This window comes from Astyanax mexicanus, chromosome 19 (genome assembly GCF_023375975.1).
Source record: "Astyanax mexicanus isolate ESR-SI-001 chromosome 19, AstMex3_surface, whole genome shotgun sequence".
NCBI classification, from domain to species: domain Eukaryota; kingdom Metazoa; phylum Chordata; class Actinopteri; order Characiformes; family Acestrorhamphidae; genus Astyanax; species Astyanax mexicanus.
The window spans coordinates 19,101,396-19,120,855 of NC_064426.1; the positions used below are offsets into that span (position 1 = coordinate 19,101,396).

Below are 19,460 nucleotides of genomic sequence, written 5' to 3' on the forward strand. Positions count from 1 at the left end.
CCTATTACTAAACAATAAGCAGAAACCAGAACTAGGGGAACTGGAGGCCCTCTGTGGTTTCTTCACGCTGCAGTTTTACGTCTTGTCTGTCTGAGATCACCTGACTCTCTGTGATGCAGAAATCCGTCATAGTTTCAAGATGGAAACACAAAAAAACCTCAAAAGCTTTCTTGCATAAGGCAGAGTAAAAAGGGGAGAAAGAGAGAGAGAGAGGACAAGCCCAGTCTCGCCACCTTCGCACGCCCCTACCCTCCTCCCTTACATTCCTCTACAAAAGGATTCAGCACCTATACACCTCCCATCACCTCACCGTTACCCAGCGTCCAGACTCCACTCACAACCACTGCAGCAGATCTTACTCACAACTCTACAGCAACTCTACAGAACCCATCAAGTCTTCACAGACAGTGCAGGTACAGAAAATCTTCTCATTTATTATTGCTTCAGTGTGTTTAGAGCGTTTCTGTGCAGTACTGTTCCAGTTCATGCATTATTTACATCTTAAAAATTTCAAAATTCATAAAATGATCTGAAAATAAAGAATAAACAAAATACTTAAATGTACTTAAAATGTTATAAAATTATTAGTTTGTAAATAATAATAACAAAAAAAACTGAACTGAATGTAACACATTTGAGTACATTTCAAAAATACATGCATTACAACAGATTTGCTGAAGCCATGCACTTTACAAACCATTGCACTTTTAAATAAATGTTGGTAATGAGTTTGTTTGGTAATGTTTTTTTTTATATTTTTAAAACTTTTCTTAAATCAACATTAATGTAGCTTGACCTGACTTAAATACATCCTAGAACCATAATCAATAACTATTTTTGAATATTTTTTATGTATGCAATTTTTTACTTAATACACAACAAAATATCAAGAACACCATAAAAGAATATATGAGCCGCAGAGACTGCCACAGAAGTGTCAGATTTGGTTTTTGAAAGAACTTCATCTGAAAAGGAAAAAAAAAAGATGTTTTAGCTTTTAGATTTTCACATGACAAAATTTTGAATTGGATACAGTTTCTTAAGGGCGTGGTTCTTCGGTGGAATTCCACAAAGAACCGTTTCCAATGGCTGTTCTGCTCTAAAGTTTAGAAACAGTAGTTAAATTATGGCTCAGAGTTTGGCACCATAATGTAGTACAGAATCTTTACTAAATTTATCATTCGTAGAAGGTTTACACAAAATTCAGGATTTTAAAGAGTCAAAAGACAGGTCTGTACTTACAAAAGTACTTACAAAAGTACTTACAAAAAAAGTCTTTAGAGTGTGACTCTTCCATTAATTTGATGAAGAACCCTTTTTTTAGCAGACTGACTGTTAAGAGTTTAAAAATACTTGTTAAAAGGGGGGTTGAAGAATGAAGTATGAGATAGATTTTTAGACCATTTAAAGATGAAACAATTCCAGCAACTCTACTGCTAAGTGTAGTGTCTGGCATTAGTTGTTGAGCTTGAAGAATGTTTTAGAGTTTGGAACTGTTATATAGGGCGTTTTTGCGTTTTATAGCAATTCTCAGAGTTATAGAGTTCTTTTTGGAATGTTTCTGTGTCAAATATCTCAACGAAGTTCTAAAAATGTATTTTAGGGTGAGGTTTCTTTATGAAATCACACAGAACGTAATTTCAGCAGCAGCTCTGTTGTGAAGTGTGAATTGGTTAGAATGAGGTTGGAAAATGGCGCCAACATGTCGACAGATTTTTACACAGATGGCGGCAAAATGAAAGAGATTCCACAGCACAACAAATAATAAAGACAGTTTCTATTTGTTTTGATAAAGTACAGGTTCTTCGGACTTAAAAAAAGTGTGGTTCATCTATGAAATTGCATAAATAGCTATTTTATCATTAACTATAATCAAGAGTTTAAAGAATTTGAGAAAGAGTTATGTACATGTTCAATACCACTTTTTAAGTTATTCCTATAATGTTTGGATGGTGTGCAAGATCTGTACATTTTAAAAAGTCTAAAAAAGATCTAAAAAAAATGGTTCTTCAGGGCGTGGTTCCTTGGAACTGCACAAATAACCGATAGCAGCAGTTTCATGGCTTAGAATAGTCTTATTAGAATGAAGTTAAATTGAGTGATTTTTAGTGTGTTTCAAAGTGTTTCAAACAAATAAACTTATCTCACAAATAACAATTGGACAAATATCCTTTCTAGCTGGTCTACTGATATAAGATATACTACGTATGAAGTTGAGTAACTTAAAATAAGTTTGAAGAATGAGAGAAGAGTTGGCGCCATAATGTAAAAGTCATATCCTAAATTATTCTTAGAAGGCAACCCTCTCAAGGAACATGCAGAATTTTTTTAGTTTTAAGTGGTTCTTCAAAGAGATTCTACAAAGAACCATTGCATCAGTTGTTAGATTGTTAACAAGTCATTTTACAAAAGAGCATTCAAAAAAAGGTCTTTTAATGTGTGTTTTGTATGGACCCTTTCAAAGTGTTTCAATCACAGAGTCCAATTTCTAAACACTGGATAGAGTCTTCTCCCCCACCCGTTCCTCCCCAGACACAGAGCTCACGGGGGTTGCCAGATTGACACACAGTGGCAAGCGTCAACAAGTCTTACTCTGTAGCGTGCCAGTTAATATATAGGTTTGAATGTCCTAAATTCTTGTCTCTAATAAATGACAATTACCCATCACCTATGGTTAGCAATCTTACGGAAGCTTAGTGATGACCTGTCCGGCAGAAAAATAGGCAGCTTGCCTATTTTTATATGGCTGAATCAGTTGGTTTGCATGCTGTTGTTAATAGTTGACAACCCTGAGTGTGGGAACGGGACTGGGGGAATGGCGGTGGGAAGTTTAGCATGACGTACCACACAGTCAAGAGCTTTAACTTAGCATACTTCCTGATCATTTTATGAGTTACTACAGAAAATATAATCCTTAATGGTTCTTTAAAGCCAATATCGTGCCTATCTATTCCGATTTGCATCCTGAACAGTGGCCCGTTTTATCAGATTCATTATAAAACATTCTGTGTATTGCTACATCTTCTCACTGCATCTCAATGCAGAGTCACCTCGATGGACATTCAGATTGCGGTTTCTAAGCCGAAAAGCCTTGCGGTTTGTGTGGACACTGATCGTTCACTGATGCAAGACTGAAGAAATGCAGACAAACAGTGTGGAAGGGAGGCGAAGGAATGGTTCCGCATGCGGCTTTATCCGTTAGTCAGCCGTAGAGCTGTTGAACAGATCAGTGGAGACTAAAAACAGCGGTAATTACTGTTAGTCATTTTGTTTTTGAGCCCACTCACCACCTGTCCTCCTCCCCAGGCCAGGCCTTCACCAGTACATGCTGCTGCGTGTTAGTGCAAGAAAGGATTTGTGTGTGTGTGTCTGTGTGTGTGTATGTGTGGTTTCTGAATCAATCTGAAGAGGAAAGATGAGAAATTTGGAGGGATGAATATGAATCAAGAGGTTCTTCATTGAGTAAGCTGTGTAGGCGGCTTAATAAGTGGACAATAGGCCACTTAGGATGAGTGTGTGAGGAGCACTGATTAAAAAAGACCCTTCATCAAATTATTATTATGTTTTTATTTAGGCTTTATTTCAAGATTCTTAAAATAATCTTAAGATCGGATTGCATTCCAAGGCTTATTATTCACTTAATACCCAGAAATCATGTGCATGTGGGGCCTCTATGGGAGACCCAACTCTAAGACCCAGTAAGATTTGTCCATGGTTGCATGTGGGTCCCACATATGAATGTCAGTGTTGGGCACATCATGGGCCCCTAACTTTAGGCCTAACTGGGACCCATATAAGATAAATGTGGGCCCATTTAACAAGATAAAAACTAGGTCCCAACACATACTATGCATACAAATCCACTCAGATCCCAAAATACGAGCGCACCTAGCCTATGTTCCATCCATATAAGCCCTACATGAGGACCCTCGGTTCATAGAAAACAATACAAACCAACCGTTAAATGGTTAATTGAAGTTTTCCGAAGAAAAACACTCATAATCTCTTCTCAAAAACCCAACTACCATCCATCCATCTACAGAACCCAGAACCCTAGCGTGTTTAGAGTAGATCTAGGTGAGATTGGGCCGGGATGAGTCTGGGTGCGGTGAAGCAGGTGGAGAAGGGATAAAACCTGTCAGGACTTGAGCCTGAAGCTGCATTTCTTCTAGACTTTGTTGTTCAACCAACCGCAGCCAAAAGCTACGAAATTCCTGTACGGACCTGCTGAAACAGGGAGGGGAAGGAATTGTGGGATTGTCGCCTAAGCTACTTGTGCTTATTCCACCCCGGGGCCACTTTGTGCGCATGTTTGCGTGCAATAGAGCACTGTTGTGCAAGTCAATTCATAAGAGCTGAAACAGACACTAAAGCTTAGAGAGGGATTCCTCATCTACCAGATGTACTTCTTGTCTTTAATCCCTTGAAAACAACTCTATAAATTCATCCCAACGTTTATAAAGCCTAGCATAGCCAGTTTATTTCTAAGTTTACCTCATTTTCTACCCAATTTGGAATGCCCTATCACTAGCTATGACCCTCTCCCACCTTTCCAACACTAGGATGTTGAAGAAAGACCAGCATATGCCTCCTCGGATTCATGTAAAGCCAGTTCCTAGGCAGCCAATGCACACCAAGGAAAGCGCTGGAACCCCAGCTCCAATACAACAACAAACAGATGCCTGTGTTGACCAACATTACACTAGGAGTTATGAGGGGAGAGAGTTACATCTACAATACATCTACCCAGTTAACAATTTTTGGAACATTAAAGGCCAGCGATGTTAAATTCTGAATGACTGAATTAATTTATTGCTAGTATATATTAAAGAATCCCTCAGCTACACAGGAATTTACAAGGAAAATGAATGCAGATATTTTTTAACCCATGTGCATTAGAGGTGTAGTGATACAAAAAGGGCTTTTATTCAAAAAGTAAGAAAGATCAAAATTAAATAAGGACATACTATAATCAAAAACAAGTTAATTGAAGAATACCTTGAATACTGAATGATTGATTTAATTTATTGCAAAGATATAGAAAATTAAATCTCAGCCGGGTCACTTTTGACCCATTGACATTTTTATTTAATATTTATAAACTTCACTTGTTGTAAATTTTTCCAAAATGTTAGTATTCGTCTAGTATTCGTCTAATAATGTGATGTAAACCATCATAATGACACACATTTTTAGAATGTTCTTGGAACATTTTTTTTGTAACATTACAGGTTAACCTTCCTGTAACCTTTTCCGAACTTTGCTAAACTGTTAGCTGGCCAATTGTGCTCTCTCGCTCAGACTTCAGCTGCTGAGGGAAGGAAGCATGAGTTCTCAGTGCTCATGTCACCCCAAGTTTGTCTCTTGTGGGTGTATTAGATTCGTTTGTGTTGTCACATGGGGGATGTATCAACATAGCTGGTTAGCATACTGGCTAGTCTTGCTTGTTACCTTTCTAGCTATGAATTACTTTCTTCCATGCTTTAGCTTTCCCTTGTAGATGTGCAAAGATTCATCATATAAAACCATGTTGCCATGTTTAGAAACATATTGTTGGGAAAAGCAATGAAATGTGGTAGGAAACAAGATTTTGGGGACATTGGATGCCCATAGCTTTGATTGGTCTGAAAAATTTGATTAGCCAGCTGGTTTATAAAGTTTTTCTCAGGAAAATCTTCACTTGATTTGTCACTTATCACCAAATCATGGCTACAAGTGGGGTCCACCCATCAAAATTGCTTGGAGGCAATCATGGCCTTAACATTAGAGAAGTGGGCTTCGAACAAGAAGGCCCCCAGCTTGATCCCCTGGATTGGCAGGTTTTCTCCTTTATCAATATTTGAGACATCTAAACTTATTTTACTCTTTGGGCACTGTAATGGATGTGTGCTCACTGGTTTGTCTGTGTGTTCTATACCACAAATGGAATGTATGCTCTAAAAGCACCAACCACAGCTTTCATTTCCTGCTTAAATTTCAGTTATGATCAGCACATTTTAGATGCCACCAAGAAGCAATGGCTTTACTAAACTGATAAACTGGCTGAGGCAGGCTAAAAGTTAGTCAGTTTTTACAAAAGAAGAACCCTGATCACATTCTAGGCCTCCAGAAAAGTGCTAAAAGTGCTTTTCCAAAAACTGAAACCATTCCTCTTTAAAAGAACATTTTGTTATTGTTATATGACTTGATCAATAAATTAGCATTTTATCTTCAATATGGCATGTTTTTTCTCAATATCTTGATATTAGGAACATGTAAAATATGAAACGCTTATTAGTTGATTATTTGTGGCAAATAGTACATACAGTATAACACCTTCAGTTTTTCTCCTAAATGCGTATCTATTGAAAGGGATTGGTTTGCTGCATTTATTTTAACTTCACACAGAAAAACCTCTGATTTATCAAACATGCATAAGCATGACCGCATTTTGGTCTTATTCCTTTCTATTTCCTATCTAAAACAATAAATAAGAATGACACCAACATGAAGTGTAAAATATATACTGTATACTTGTTTTACAATTACAATTATAATTTTTATTAATATAAAAAAACAGATCTCTGACAGTCTGGCTTTAAATAATACTGACACCAATCTTTACATGTGAACTGTTAATTAAAAATCTATATCATTTTTTTGAGGTTCGATATACTATTATAACTTTTACTATATACTTTACCAGAGGTTTTCAACTGGTCTCAGCCTGGTTACCACATTTTCTCATGGTCATTAAGTTGCGACCCACTTTCATAGAATACAAACCAAACAAATAGCCTTCAGAAACCCATTTAAACATACGTATGCATGTAAAGTAAATTTAGGACCTTATTTTTAAGAAATTGCGAAGAAACATAATAATTACATGTACAAAAGTTACTAAATAATTAACTTAAATTGTTCACTTCTCTGCATATCTCTGCATTTAGAGTATATGAGTAAAAATAACTCAATCTGTCTCTTTTTTACCAATATAAAAGATGAACATTAATTCTTTTTAATTTTGGAAAAAAATATTTATTTTTTAAAAACTTGCCAGAATGTGTCCGCGAACCATTTTTGGGTCTTGACCCACCAGTTAAGAATCTCTGTACTATTCTATTGTTTATGTGTCAGTTTGTATCAATGTTTACACTTAGAACCCCATGTTTGTTGTTTAGACTGACTGCTTAAATACAAATCATGCTAACGGTTCTGTTTTCTCTCATTCAGGATGGGTTCTTCAGGAATTCAGATCGTGTGTGTGGGGCTGGGAGTGTTGGGCCTCATCGCCGGCATTGTTACCTGCGTCCTGCCCAACTGGAAGGTGTCATCCTTCACCGGACAGAACATCATCACTGCACAGGTACACACATACACACACACACACCCTGTTTAAAAAAAAGAAATAAGAAATATACAGATGCTGTAGACTTGATATATGATAATATGATAACACTGAACATCATGCATGTGGCTTTGTAGACAATATAGGACGTTATTTTGCACATTTCATTGCAGAATTTGTATTTTTTCATCACGTAACATACAAACATTGGCTTCTTAACTTTTACACAGGAGCTACTAAGCTAATGTAGCTAATAGATAATGAACTCCCATAGTACAACTGTTAGCATCGCTATCTATGCGCCTAAACAATCACAGACTCTCCTTAAACTACAAATTTAGTAATTTGTAATAGATCTGCTTACATTCTGTCCATAATAGGTGCATTCACCAATTCTAATTTAATTAAATTAGTCCATACAGTTATTTGATTTGCACCCATTGTTAAAAAAACATGTAGGCAATAGAATATATAGAATAAATAAATATAAATGATTGCCATTGAGCTGTAGCGCATTCAAACTGTGCTCTCTGGTAGCATAGTGCTCCATCCAATACTTTTACAATGGTGAACATCTAAAAGTCTGACCTTTAGTAGAAAGCCTTCCTGAAAAGTAGAGGCAGTTCCTTCAACAAAAGCAGAATAAACTCTTGTTTAATACCCTTAATGTTGAAACAGAGAAGGAATGAGAAGTTTGTGTGTCCCAAAATTTTTGTCAATATAAATTTGATACAGATTTTGGTAAAGTACTTATACAGGTTTCTTGCACCCTTTTTAAGTCCTCAAAAAATATAATTTAAGACCCAAAATTCTAGTCATAATTTATTCGGTAGAAAATAATTTATTGTATTGGAAATCAAAACTTAACGTTTCCCATTTGTTATCATTTGTTAGTATGTTAGCATGTTAGCTAGCTCCCTGCTAACCTTAGTTCTCCTTCCGATAACGTTAGCTAGCTCTCCGCTAAACTCCCTAGTAACTTTAGCTAACACGTCGCGAAAGTTAATATGTTAGCAAGCTCGCCACTATTGTTAGCTAGCTCTCCTCTAACCGTAGTTCTCTCCCCAGTAAAATTAGATAACTCAACGCTAAAGTTAATATGTTAGCTCTCTGCTAACCTTAGTTCTTTCTTTTGTAACATTAGCTAACTTGCTGCTAAAGTTAGTATGTTAGCTATCGCTCTGCTAATGTTAGCTAGCTCTCCACTAATCTTAGTTCTCTCCTCCGAAACATTAGCTAACTTGCTGCTAAAGTTAGTATGTTAGCTAGCTCTCCACTAATCTTATTTCTTTCCTCTGAAACATTAGCTCACTTGCTGCTAAAGTTAGTATGTTAGCTATTGCTCTGCTAATGTTAGCTAGCTCTCCACTAATCTTAGTTCTCTCCTCTGAAACATTAGCTAACTTGACACTAAAGTTAGTATGTTAGCTAGCTCTCCGCTAATGTTAGCTAGCTCTCCACTAATCTTAATTCTTTCCTCTGAAACATTAGCTAACTTGACACTAAAGTTGGTATGTTAGCTAGCTCTCCGCTAACGTTAGCTATCTCCCCACTACTTTTAGTTCTCCCCTCTGAAACATTAGCTAAGTCGCCACTAAAGTTAGTATGTTAGCTATCTCTCGGCTAATGTTAGTTAGCTCTCCGCTAATCTTAGTTCTCTCTTCTGTAACATTAACTTGCGGCTAAAGTTAGCATGTTAGCTAGCTCACTGCTAATGTTAGCCAGCTCTCCGCTAACCTTAGTTCTCTCTCCGGATTAGGTGATTACGCTGGGGCACTGTGTTTTCCCACAGACATTAAATGCAGCGTCTGAAAATATAATGCCTACAGCAAATTTACAGTAAATTTAAGAAAACGTGAGCCCTTAATTACCTGGATTTTAATTTAAGACAGTCTAAGACTTTTTAAGAGCCCGCGGGATCCCTGTCTTATCCACTTCACAGTATCAAAAACCACAGGAGCCCATAGGATTAATGAAATGATCAATTTATGTATGTTTTCTTACCCCGCTGATTGCTATGTGTGTATTTGTATGTTCAGGTGCAACAGGAGGGGCTGTGGATGGAGTGTGTGGTGCAGAGCACAGGTCAGCAGCAGTGCAAGGCCTACGAATCCCTGCTGATCCTGGGCTCTGACCTCCAGGCCGCCCGTGCCATGACCATCATCTGCTGCATGCTGACCGCCATCGCCCTGCTAGCACTGTTCGCCGGCGCCGACTTCACCACCTGCATCGAGAACGAAGACGCCAAGCCCAAAGTGTGCCTGGTGGCTGGAGTGGCCATGATCATCGCCGGCCTGCTCCTAATCATCCCTGTCAGCTGGACCGCCAACAACGTAATCAAGAACTTCAACAACCCGCTGGTGCCCGCTGCCAGCCGGAGGGAGCTGGGGCCCTGCATCTTCATCGGCTGGGCTGGTGGGATCCTCCTCCTGCTGGCTGGTGGTCTGCTGTGCTGCTTCAGCCGACCTCGCTCCGGCAGCTCAGGAGGAACCGCCAAATATTACAGCAACAGTGCCTCCGCCCCCAGCAAAAACTACGTGTAGAGGGGTGGTCTTAGGGTGTTTATTGGCAGGTAGGGGTGTAAAGATGGTGGTGACTGAACTGCGTTGATTTTGGAATGTTAAATTTGATTATTGTGAACAAAGAAAGCCCCCAAAAAGTTTTTATAGCAATACTGAGTCAAATTAAATTGAATCATAATTTACTTTTTATATATATTATTTTTTTATTTACAGCCAAACCAAACAATGGCTGTTCCAACATACCTGTTAGAACATGGTAAAATGGTCCTAATTCTTCAATAGTGTGGAATGGGACATATTTACACATCCTTATTACAGTATACATACATAATGTACTAGTCAAAAGTTTGGACACACCTTAAATTCAGTGTTTTTTCCAATATTTTAAAATGTCAAACATTATAGATTAATACTAAAGTCATTCAAACTATGAAGAAAAACTTATAGAACTATTTAGTAACCAAAAAAGTGTTAAACAAAAAAGAGTAGCACCTCTCGTCTCAGTCAGCTTTATGAGTTAGAGTCACCTGGAACAGCTTTTAGTTAACAGCTGTGCTGAACTTATCTACAGTCGGTTGGTAAGAGAGTTTGTTTACAGTGAATATCCCTATTTAAGTACTGTTCTAATCCATATAATGTCAAGAAATACTTTAGTCAACTAAGTAAAGAAAACAAATACTTTAAGAAATAAAGATCAAATTTATCTGAAACATTTCATGAATTTAGAAAGTATCCTCAAGTGCAGTCATAAAGACCATCAAAAACATTATGATGAAACTGGCTCTCATCAGGACTGCCCCAGAAAAGAAAGACCAAGAGTTTTCTCTGTTGCAGTTTATTAGAGTTACCGGCCTTAGAAACTGCAAGTTAACAGCACCCCAGATAAGAGCGTACTAAATGCTTCACAGAGTATTTTGGTTTAATTAACACTTTAAAGTTACTACTTGATTCTTTATGTGTTCCTTTATAGTCTGGATGACTTCAGCATTAATTTACAATGGTAACAATTGTTGACTGATAGTGTATATATATATATATATAGATATATATATATGTATATATATATATATACGACAAACAGCTACACAGCAATATGCTAGAAATATGCTCCCTAATTTAAACCTAAAGAGGTGCCCTGCGTGACGGTTTTCTTTATATTAGCCAAAATTCCAACTTAATTAACGTAATCTTCTTTTTTTTATAGAAACGTGAGGGTTTAAATACAGCGCACAATTGTTATAACCCAGATCAACTTGTTTAGAGACAAGAATTAGCTAAATTTCACTGTGCATCCCTAATTGAGGAGCTTTGTATAGAAATGAGATAATTATCCCGTCCTTAAAGAATGAATATCGGGGACATATTGAACAAAGGAAATCGAAACATTCAGTCGATTTGATTCAGTAGATATGAAATCACCACCGAAGTCCATATAGATACATATAGATCTGTAAATATTTGTTCAGCTCATGTTTTTATTCTTTGTATTCTGTCCTACATGTTTTTTTTAAATATATATATTCTTCTGTACTTCTTAACAAGCTGCTGCTGTCATGAGAAGACCTTCAGTCTGATAAGTGTGTTTGATTCTTATTCATGCTCTCTGGTGATTTGATGACTCTGGGGGTTAAAGATAATAATTAAATGTGGTGTTGTGGATAAGAGGTGTTTTCTCAGGACAGCAGTGTAGTGTTAACACTATGCTATAATCATATCGTGTCTAAATGTGTGTTTGGTCTCTTGTTTGTGCTGGTGGTGCGGGTAAATCTGTCCAATTGAGCAGCTAACGCCAACACGAGTAGCTAAATGTCCAAACATCGATCAGCCATAACATTAAAACTGATGAGTGGTGAGGTGAAGAATGTTGATTATGATGGTTCTAATGATATAATATATACCTGTTAGGCAGCAAGTGAACAGTACGTCAGTGAATCTCCAACATTTGATAGATTTGTTGAGAAAGAAAGAGCAACCAGTTGAAACAAGACCTATTTTGGCAACATACACAATAAATAGGCTGGTGGTTTTAATGTAATGGCTGATGGGTGTATGGGGTGATTTAGCACATTGAACGCTGGTCAGAGATGTTGTGTACAAAGGCAGCCTCAGGTCAAATAAACATTTCAATAACTGTTTTTTAATCAGCAGGGAAATAACGTGTTATTAAGCTCTTAGATCATAATTAATTAGGATTATAATAAAGTGACTATAAAAACAGACTCATTGCATTTTACAATGAATTGTAATGTCATACTATTTTGTCTTGTTAAAACAATGGGCCTCATTATATATTTGTAATAAAAGCCAATTTTTCTCATTCTGTGTGTCTTGATTGTTATTTTTGAGGTGATGTTTTATGATGAGGTCAGAACACATCCAAAAGCTCATCAAAAATACTTATTGTTTTATTTCCTGTTCCTGTTATGATTCATTCAGAAAATTAGTACATGCTTTTTGTGTGTTTGTGTGCAAGGCATATTTTTTGCACCCTCACAACACCAAAGACACACTGACACACCCTAGATCAAGCTGTGCCATGCGTGATTGACAGCTCGCCTATAGATCAATAAAATAGGGCCCATAGAATCTATTCTAAGACATTGAAGACTGAAACGGTTCTAGTGACCCAACACTTTTCTGGGAACTTTTTTTTTCTTTCTATTTATCACCTGTTTATCATCTGTTAATATGTATAATTCAATGTCATGTTGTGTGTTAACTTTATTTATGAGTGAAAGCAGTGGTGTGCAGTAAGGCCCTTCTAACCCTTCAGAGAAGGGGTGACAAAAAGTGCATGTAAATAATTTAAAAAAATTTAATCAGGAAGTATATAATATAATTGTTGTGATTGCAAGCAATTATTTTATAAATTAACTAAAAAAAACAGCAACTAATTCTAAGCATTAGTCTGTGTTTTTCAGTTGCTGTAGGACTCTTATCTGACTGACAGCGGTCCTTGACCAATCAGAGCTTTTTAAAATAGCTTCTGCTCACGTGACTGTGTGCCCCTTTTTTGATTTTGAGAAGGGTGTAGTAATGAGTCTTGTCACTCCCCGATCTGTACCCCCTGCCCGATTTGTGCCGCGCATGTGCACGCATGCGCACTGCAAACTGAGCGAGATGAGCAGGGGCACAGATCGGGTAGGTAATGCCAAGGTGTACTTCCGCCCACACTGTCGCAAACAGCTCGTACACTGGAGGACAGCATTCACGCCATCCTCCAACGAAGGAATGGGCAAGGAAAGTGTGTGTGTGTGTGTGCGCGCGTGTGTGTGTTGAGAGAGATATGGGTTCGCTCTCATGCTTTTTTCTGAGAGTAAAATAAGCTGATATTTTGATGAATGTGTTGTACCTGTTATTTATAATAATTTGCTGTGTATTTTAAGAATAAAAAGAATTTTTAAATGTGAAGTAATTTACAGACTTGGTATATGTAACAAAAATAAATAAAAACACCGCAGGCTCACACATTTTAACAGATTATTTTCGATTTTTAATTACTTTAAACACCTATCTGTCTATCTAGAATTCAGAAAACAGAAGTTAAGCTTGATCAGCGATCTCACAGCGCCGACAACTGTTGACAGCCGTGGCTGCCCGATCTGCGCCCCCTGCTCAGTGTGCAGTGCGCATGCGCGGCACAAATCGGGCAGGGGGTACAGATCGGGGAGTGACAAGTCTATTAGAAAAGTCATAGGACAATCTAACCAATCAGATTCATGGTTTTCACAGCGGGGGCGGGGCCATGGCTGTCTAACGCCTTCTTTGCGCTCGTAAAACGGAGCGCGCATGCTGGATTAATTAAATATTTAGCTAACTATCATGGAAATACAGATATTGTGTCATATTGTATTAAAAAGCCTTTTTAAAGCCTGCCCTTCAACTTGAAACTAAGTAATAGGCTGCCTGACTGGTGAGTTTTTGTGTGTACTTAATGTTTTGGCTGCTGTGGCGTCCTGTAGGCATACAAATGAGTGATCTTTGTTGAACGGTTGTACTTGTAGGAAAGTTAAGCATTTATTGTTGGGTCTATTGTATACTTTTGTAGTTTGTAGCTGTTGTATTTGTGGGCTGTTTATGTGTATTAAGTTCATATAACTCAGTCAAGACAGAGAATATATAGTTATTGTAGTATTTATCAATGTGTCGGTCGGGGGGAGGGGTATGGGGGGGCAGGGCAGGGCGGGTGGTTTCAGAAGGATTTTTGGCCTAACCTGCAGAATCTGGATGACTGTTAGGGTTATGATAAATAATATTTTTGCCCCCCCCCCCCAAAAAAAAACAATGCACAAGAATAAAACAACAAAAGGAAATGCTACCATCTAGTGGCAGCAATACACAGTTTACAGTGAACATTTGTTGAATTTGACCTGCTGTTGAAAGTCTTAATATTTTGCCAACATTAACCGTTTGAACCCTGTGTTTATAATTCTGGGTTATTATTACTTGGTAATCATTTGGTCTGTATATTTTACACACATGTTTCTATTTAAGAGCCTTGTATACTTTGTATTTTATTGTGTTTTTTAATGTATTTTATTGAGAAGTAATAGCCCAAAACGAAGTAGTACATAACTGTGAAGTGGAACACAAATAATTCATGATTTTCAAAATGTATAAACAATTCTGAAAAGTGTGACGTGCAAAAGTATTCAGCCCCAGTGTTGGAGCTATTTATGTTTCTTTAAAATTTTGGTTTATATTGACATTTTCCACTTGGGGGCGCTGCCAAGGTTTATAGGTGAATGTATGGTAGAGTGGGAAAGGAGAGTTGGGGAGGAAGTCAACAGTATTTTGACCGCACGGTGAACGCTATTGGTGTGTGTGTAAAGCGGGACATTTAAAGACCATGAACGCTGGAACTACTGCTGGAATATGTACTGCTGATGTCAGACCAATAAATGGATTGGTATATCCAACGTTTTAAAGGTATGGACTTTGTTATAATACCCGCTACAGCGAGTCAAACCGCTATCGCCAGCTCTTCTTCTAATTGTGGTGGCTTAAGTCATTTTAGTTCGTTTTGTTTAAAAGGTCACTACACCCAGTATTCAGCCCCCTTTACTCTGAACCCCCTAAATAAAATACTGTGCAATCCACTGCCTTCAGAAGATACTTAATCAGTTAATAGAGTCCAGCTGTGTATAATTTAGTCTCAGTATAAGCTGTATACAGCTGTTTTGTGAAGCCCTTAGTGGTTTGTTAGTGAACCCTAGTGAACAAACAGCATCATGAAGACCAAGGAACATCTCCCAAACTTTGAGATCCCAGCTTTGAGCACTGTTCAATCCATCATCCAAAATCTATAAGCTAATGTCCAAGTTTCCTCAGTATTCTCAGAGCTCAGACTCTGTGCTTCACATAAAGATAAAGAGAGATGTTAAATATCAAGAGTAGGTCAATTAAATATCCAGAATACATGAGTGATACAGAACAGCTTTTATTCACAATGACAGAGAGGTAGCAGAGGTGTTGCCAACTCAGAAAAATCTTCCTCATTTTACACAGAAAAGCCTGTGAAGCTCTGTGAATAGGAGCTACAATATTGACAGCTGCCCTTTTAAGTGCAGCAAGTGGTCTGCAGATAAAGCAGCTGGTCTCCTCCCCTGTGGCCTCCACGCTCTGACAAGTATGACTTGCTGTAGCTCTACTGCGGGTATCTTCTGTGCTATCTTCTGTCTACAGTATCTTCTGTGCTGTGCTTCTGCCTACATTCTAATCATTAGTGGCAGCTATAAAAATGGTACAGAGGAAGTGTGGAAATGTACATGTTAGAAAGCGGATATTGTACAGAAGTTTTATTGAGGTTTTATTGGGGACACAAGAGAAATAAAACAAACAGCTACTGGTGGCCTGTTCACAATTATTCCTTCAACAGTCATTGAATCTGAACCTATATGGTGGTGTGAAAAAGTGTTTGTCCTCTTTCTTATTTTTTTTGCTTGTTTGTCACTTTTTAATGTTTCAGATCATCAAACAAATTTTAATATTAGTCAAAGACAACACAAGCAAACATGTAATGCAGTTTTAAATCAAGGTTTTTATGATTAATGGAGGAAAAAAATCTAAACTTACATGGCCCTGTGTGAAACAGTGTTAAAACAAAGTTTAACTGTGGTTTACAGTTTCTCTAGACACACCAATGGAAATGGAACTATAAATTCCGCTGTCTACCAAAAAATCCTAAAGATATTATTCAACCATCTGTTCGTGACTTCAAGCTGAAACGAACTTGGGTTCTGCAGCAGGACAATGATCCAAAACACACCAGCAAGTCCACCCCTGCATGGCTGAAGAAAAACAAAGTGAAGACTTTGGAGTGGCCTAGACAGAGGCCTCGGGGCTCATTTCTAAAGGGTGAAATGTGCGTACGCAACATCTCGCGCAAGAACTGTGATTTATGAAGAAATACTTGGCGTGGAAACGAGTGCACAGTTAAGCAAGGTTTGCTGAGAAAGCGGGAATTAGTGACATCGATCATATGGTAAAGCACGGCATTGCAGGTAAATGCAAATTCATACTGCATAATTCAAGATTAAAAAAGTAAGATTAAAAAAGTTAAAATATGATAAAATATAAATTTACGATACGTATACGAATACTCAAGTAATTTGAGTTACTCGAGTTTTACAAAATCCACATAAGCTGGTTTATAAAGTGTAATGGTTAGCATTATTGAACTCGACTTCCATTCATTTGTGTAGGTTCAGTGTTCTGAGCTTGGCAACCTGAGTGAGCTTCATGTCTGTGGAGGGGTGGGCGGGGCAGACAACTCTCTCCAGTGTTTTGAAATCAGTTAGACTGCTGCAGCCATTTCACACACTCACTCACTCAGTTTACTACTGATTGCTCCTTTAATAGTAGCAGATGAGCAAAGGATCTCACCTATCCAAAGAGCGTGAACTCTGTCACACTGAGTTAGAGCTGCAGTCTCTCATTTGTAATTAATATCAATAACACACTCTAAACGGCGTTATTATATTCACCCTGATGAAAAACGGTAGCTCCTCCTCAGTGTTTATCACAGTACCTATATTTTTTGTATTTTTTAATAATAAAAATGATAATAATAAGACAACATCAAAATGTTTAAAATATTGTTGACATTTATTGAAATGCTCTATTTTGACATATATTATAATGAGTTTGGAAAAACATCTTAAAAAACTCTAGAAAATAAATTCAAATCCCTGAAAGGCGATATTTGGTTTGTAAAAAGCTGCAATGTTCTTTTTATCCCTTCATAAAACACGACAGCCCCCCATCCCCTCTCTCCCCCCTTGGTTCTACCCTTAAAACACTTGTGTGGTTTATGTTTTCACATTTCCAGTTGAGTCCGTCGCTCCGGCCCTCAGTTTTTGCTTTCTAGCTCGCTCACTCGTTTACTCAGCTCCTCCACGATCTCCCTCAACTCCTTCACTTCATTCTGCAGCGCCTGCACATCCTGAAAGAGAGAGAAGGAGAGAGAGACAGATATTAATTAATCATGCATGGCTCTAAAATCAAATTCAGATAATGAAAGCTCAGTCTAATATGTGTGCGTGTGTGTGTGTGTGTGTGTGTATTGTAGTCATACCTCGCCATTGCCCTGCCGCTGGCCGCAGGAGGCCGTTGTGGTGGACATGAGGCTCTTGATGACCTTAAACTCTTTGTTTTTGGTGGTGGCCACAAAGCCGTCCTTCAGAGAGATGAGGATGGGCTTCCCCTCTTTACCAGCGAACCATTCATCAGCCTCCACCGACGGCTCCGGTCCAATAGTGTCTGGATACAGATCCTCCTGGAACAGGTCAGACTGCAACACACAACACACAGCCGTTACAGCAGCTGATCAAATTAAACTGTCCAAAGTGGGTGTTTCCAATAAAGTGGCCAGTGAGAGGAAGCTTAAAGAAAGGTTTTCTACTAAAATGAGATCAGATAAAATCTCCTGCTTTTTTTCCCAATCGCATTCGTGAAAGAGAGAGAGAGAGAATACGGCACTCCACTCATGTGCATATTTATGAAGCGCATGCAAAACAAAGAGGGTTCTGATTGGCCCGTTCTCTTCAAAGTATTTGTAAGTCAGCCAATCAGTTTTTAGTGTGGGCGGGCAGTGTTTTTCCCCCCTACTGAACTGGATGCGTTCATGTCTGGTAAAAGTAAATAAAAAAAATAAAGGACCATCTAGTGAAATAAATAAAGGAAATAAATAAAGAAAGTCTTGTCCACGGTACAGGTTGTAATAGTGATTTTAGCATTGCCCATGAGGGACTAAATGATTGCAAGAGACATGTTGATGTGAGTTAATGTAAATATATATATAATTAATTCTTGCAACTTGCAATGTCTGGGAAGGGGTTTCTAATAAAGAGACCAGTGCATGTGTTTGTGGAAGCTCAAAGTTTGGGTTTCTATTAAAATGACCAGTGAATGGATGTACAATGTGGGTGTTTATATTAAAAATAAAAAGTGGTCAGTGAATAGAGATACAAAATAGTGGTTACTGAGAGAACAATAAGTGGAAGTGCAACATGGACATTACCTTTCGTGGCACTGTCATTACAATGGGCTCACACTTCCTCTCATGGAGTTTATAGAATCTGAAATTAGAGAAAACATCATGATGATGAATTTGTAGAAATTAATAAGCTGCTGTGTTGTATATATTTGTGTGTGTGCGGATTAATGGTGTGTACCTGGCGATCTCACACTTGTTGACCTCCAGTCCTCTCTTGGGCATGTAGCCCATCCCCTTCTGGCTCTCTTTGCTGCTGTACATGGAGAGATAATGGACGTAAGGAGCCTCGTCCGTCACCTCAAAGTAACGAATACTGCTGTCGCCCTGTCAACACATACATATGCACAGATATTTACGCACAAAAACCAATAATAATTATTTTGTGTGAGAACTGTACATTGTCCATTGGAACATGATGGCTTTTTATAGTTACCTTAAAAATGAAAGGAGATGCTCAGAGTGATATATTTAATTCTGAATCAAACTTCACCTACTGCATGTTTATATACTTTCCTTAATTTAACCTTCCTGGTTTCACTCACTAATTCATGTTAATTAACATGCTCCTTATTTGCTCCACCACACTCAGCTCTACCAGTGATCTCTAGCCCCTGGACTACGATGACCAGAATGTACCACACACCGGAAGATTGTCAATCACCAGAATATTGATCACACCTGTTCACACCACTATATATACATCTTCACTCCACACACTACTCACCAACTATTAATTGGTTTACCACTTACAAAGCGTTTGTTTCATTGCTTTTGTTACCCTCTTGTGCATGACCTTATTTTTTGTCTACCTCGATTTTTGTCTACCCTTTTTCCTGTTATATATTTCCTGTCTTTGTATGAACTTTGGATTGAATCCCATTGCTCTCTGTGTTACTGTTTACTGGTGTTCACACTAAACGTTTTGACTACTCTCCGTTTTGATACATTCTTTAATAAAGTATCTTATCTGCATTTTGGCCTGTCTGAATCCTGTTCAGACATGACGGTTAGATTAGAAAAAAAACATTCAAAATCATCAATATCTTAGATATATTACTGTTTGACTATTTGAGGTAGTTTTCCAGACAGGTAAAAGTCAAGTAGTAAACCATTT

General features: G+C 37.9%; 2 protein-coding genes across 2 annotated transcripts in view; one reads left to right on the forward strand and one right to left on the reverse strand.

Annotated features, from left to right (window-relative positions):
* Window positions 1-283: 283 nt before the first annotated feature.
* cldni (claudin i) lies at window positions 284-12,166 on the forward strand. Its single transcript, XM_007251023.4, has 3 exons — window positions 284-413; window positions 7,213-7,345; window positions 9,367-12,166. The coding sequence occupies exons 2-3, from the start codon at window positions 7,214-7,216 to the stop codon at window positions 9,868-9,870; spliced, it is 636 nt and encodes a 211-aa protein (XP_007251085.2). The 5' UTR covers window positions 284-413; window position 7,213; the 3' UTR covers window positions 9,871-12,166.
* Window positions 12,167-16,937: 4,771 nt separating this feature from the next.
* coro1a (coronin, actin binding protein, 1A) overlaps window positions 16,938-19,460 on the reverse strand; it is a 29,840-nt gene continuing 27,317 nt past the window's right edge. Inside the window, exons 8-11 of the mRNA XM_007251024.4 lie at window positions 18,525-18,670; window positions 18,371-18,428; window positions 17,426-17,641; window positions 16,938-17,293 (exon numbers count right to left, since the gene is read on the reverse strand). Coding sequence (XP_007251086.1) covers window positions 17,201-17,293; window positions 17,426-17,641; window positions 18,371-18,428; window positions 18,525-18,670 — 513 coding nt within the window. The 3' untranslated portion in view covers window positions 16,938-17,200. The remainder of the gene's footprint in view (window positions 17,294-17,425; window positions 17,642-18,370; window positions 18,429-18,524; window positions 18,671-19,460) is intronic.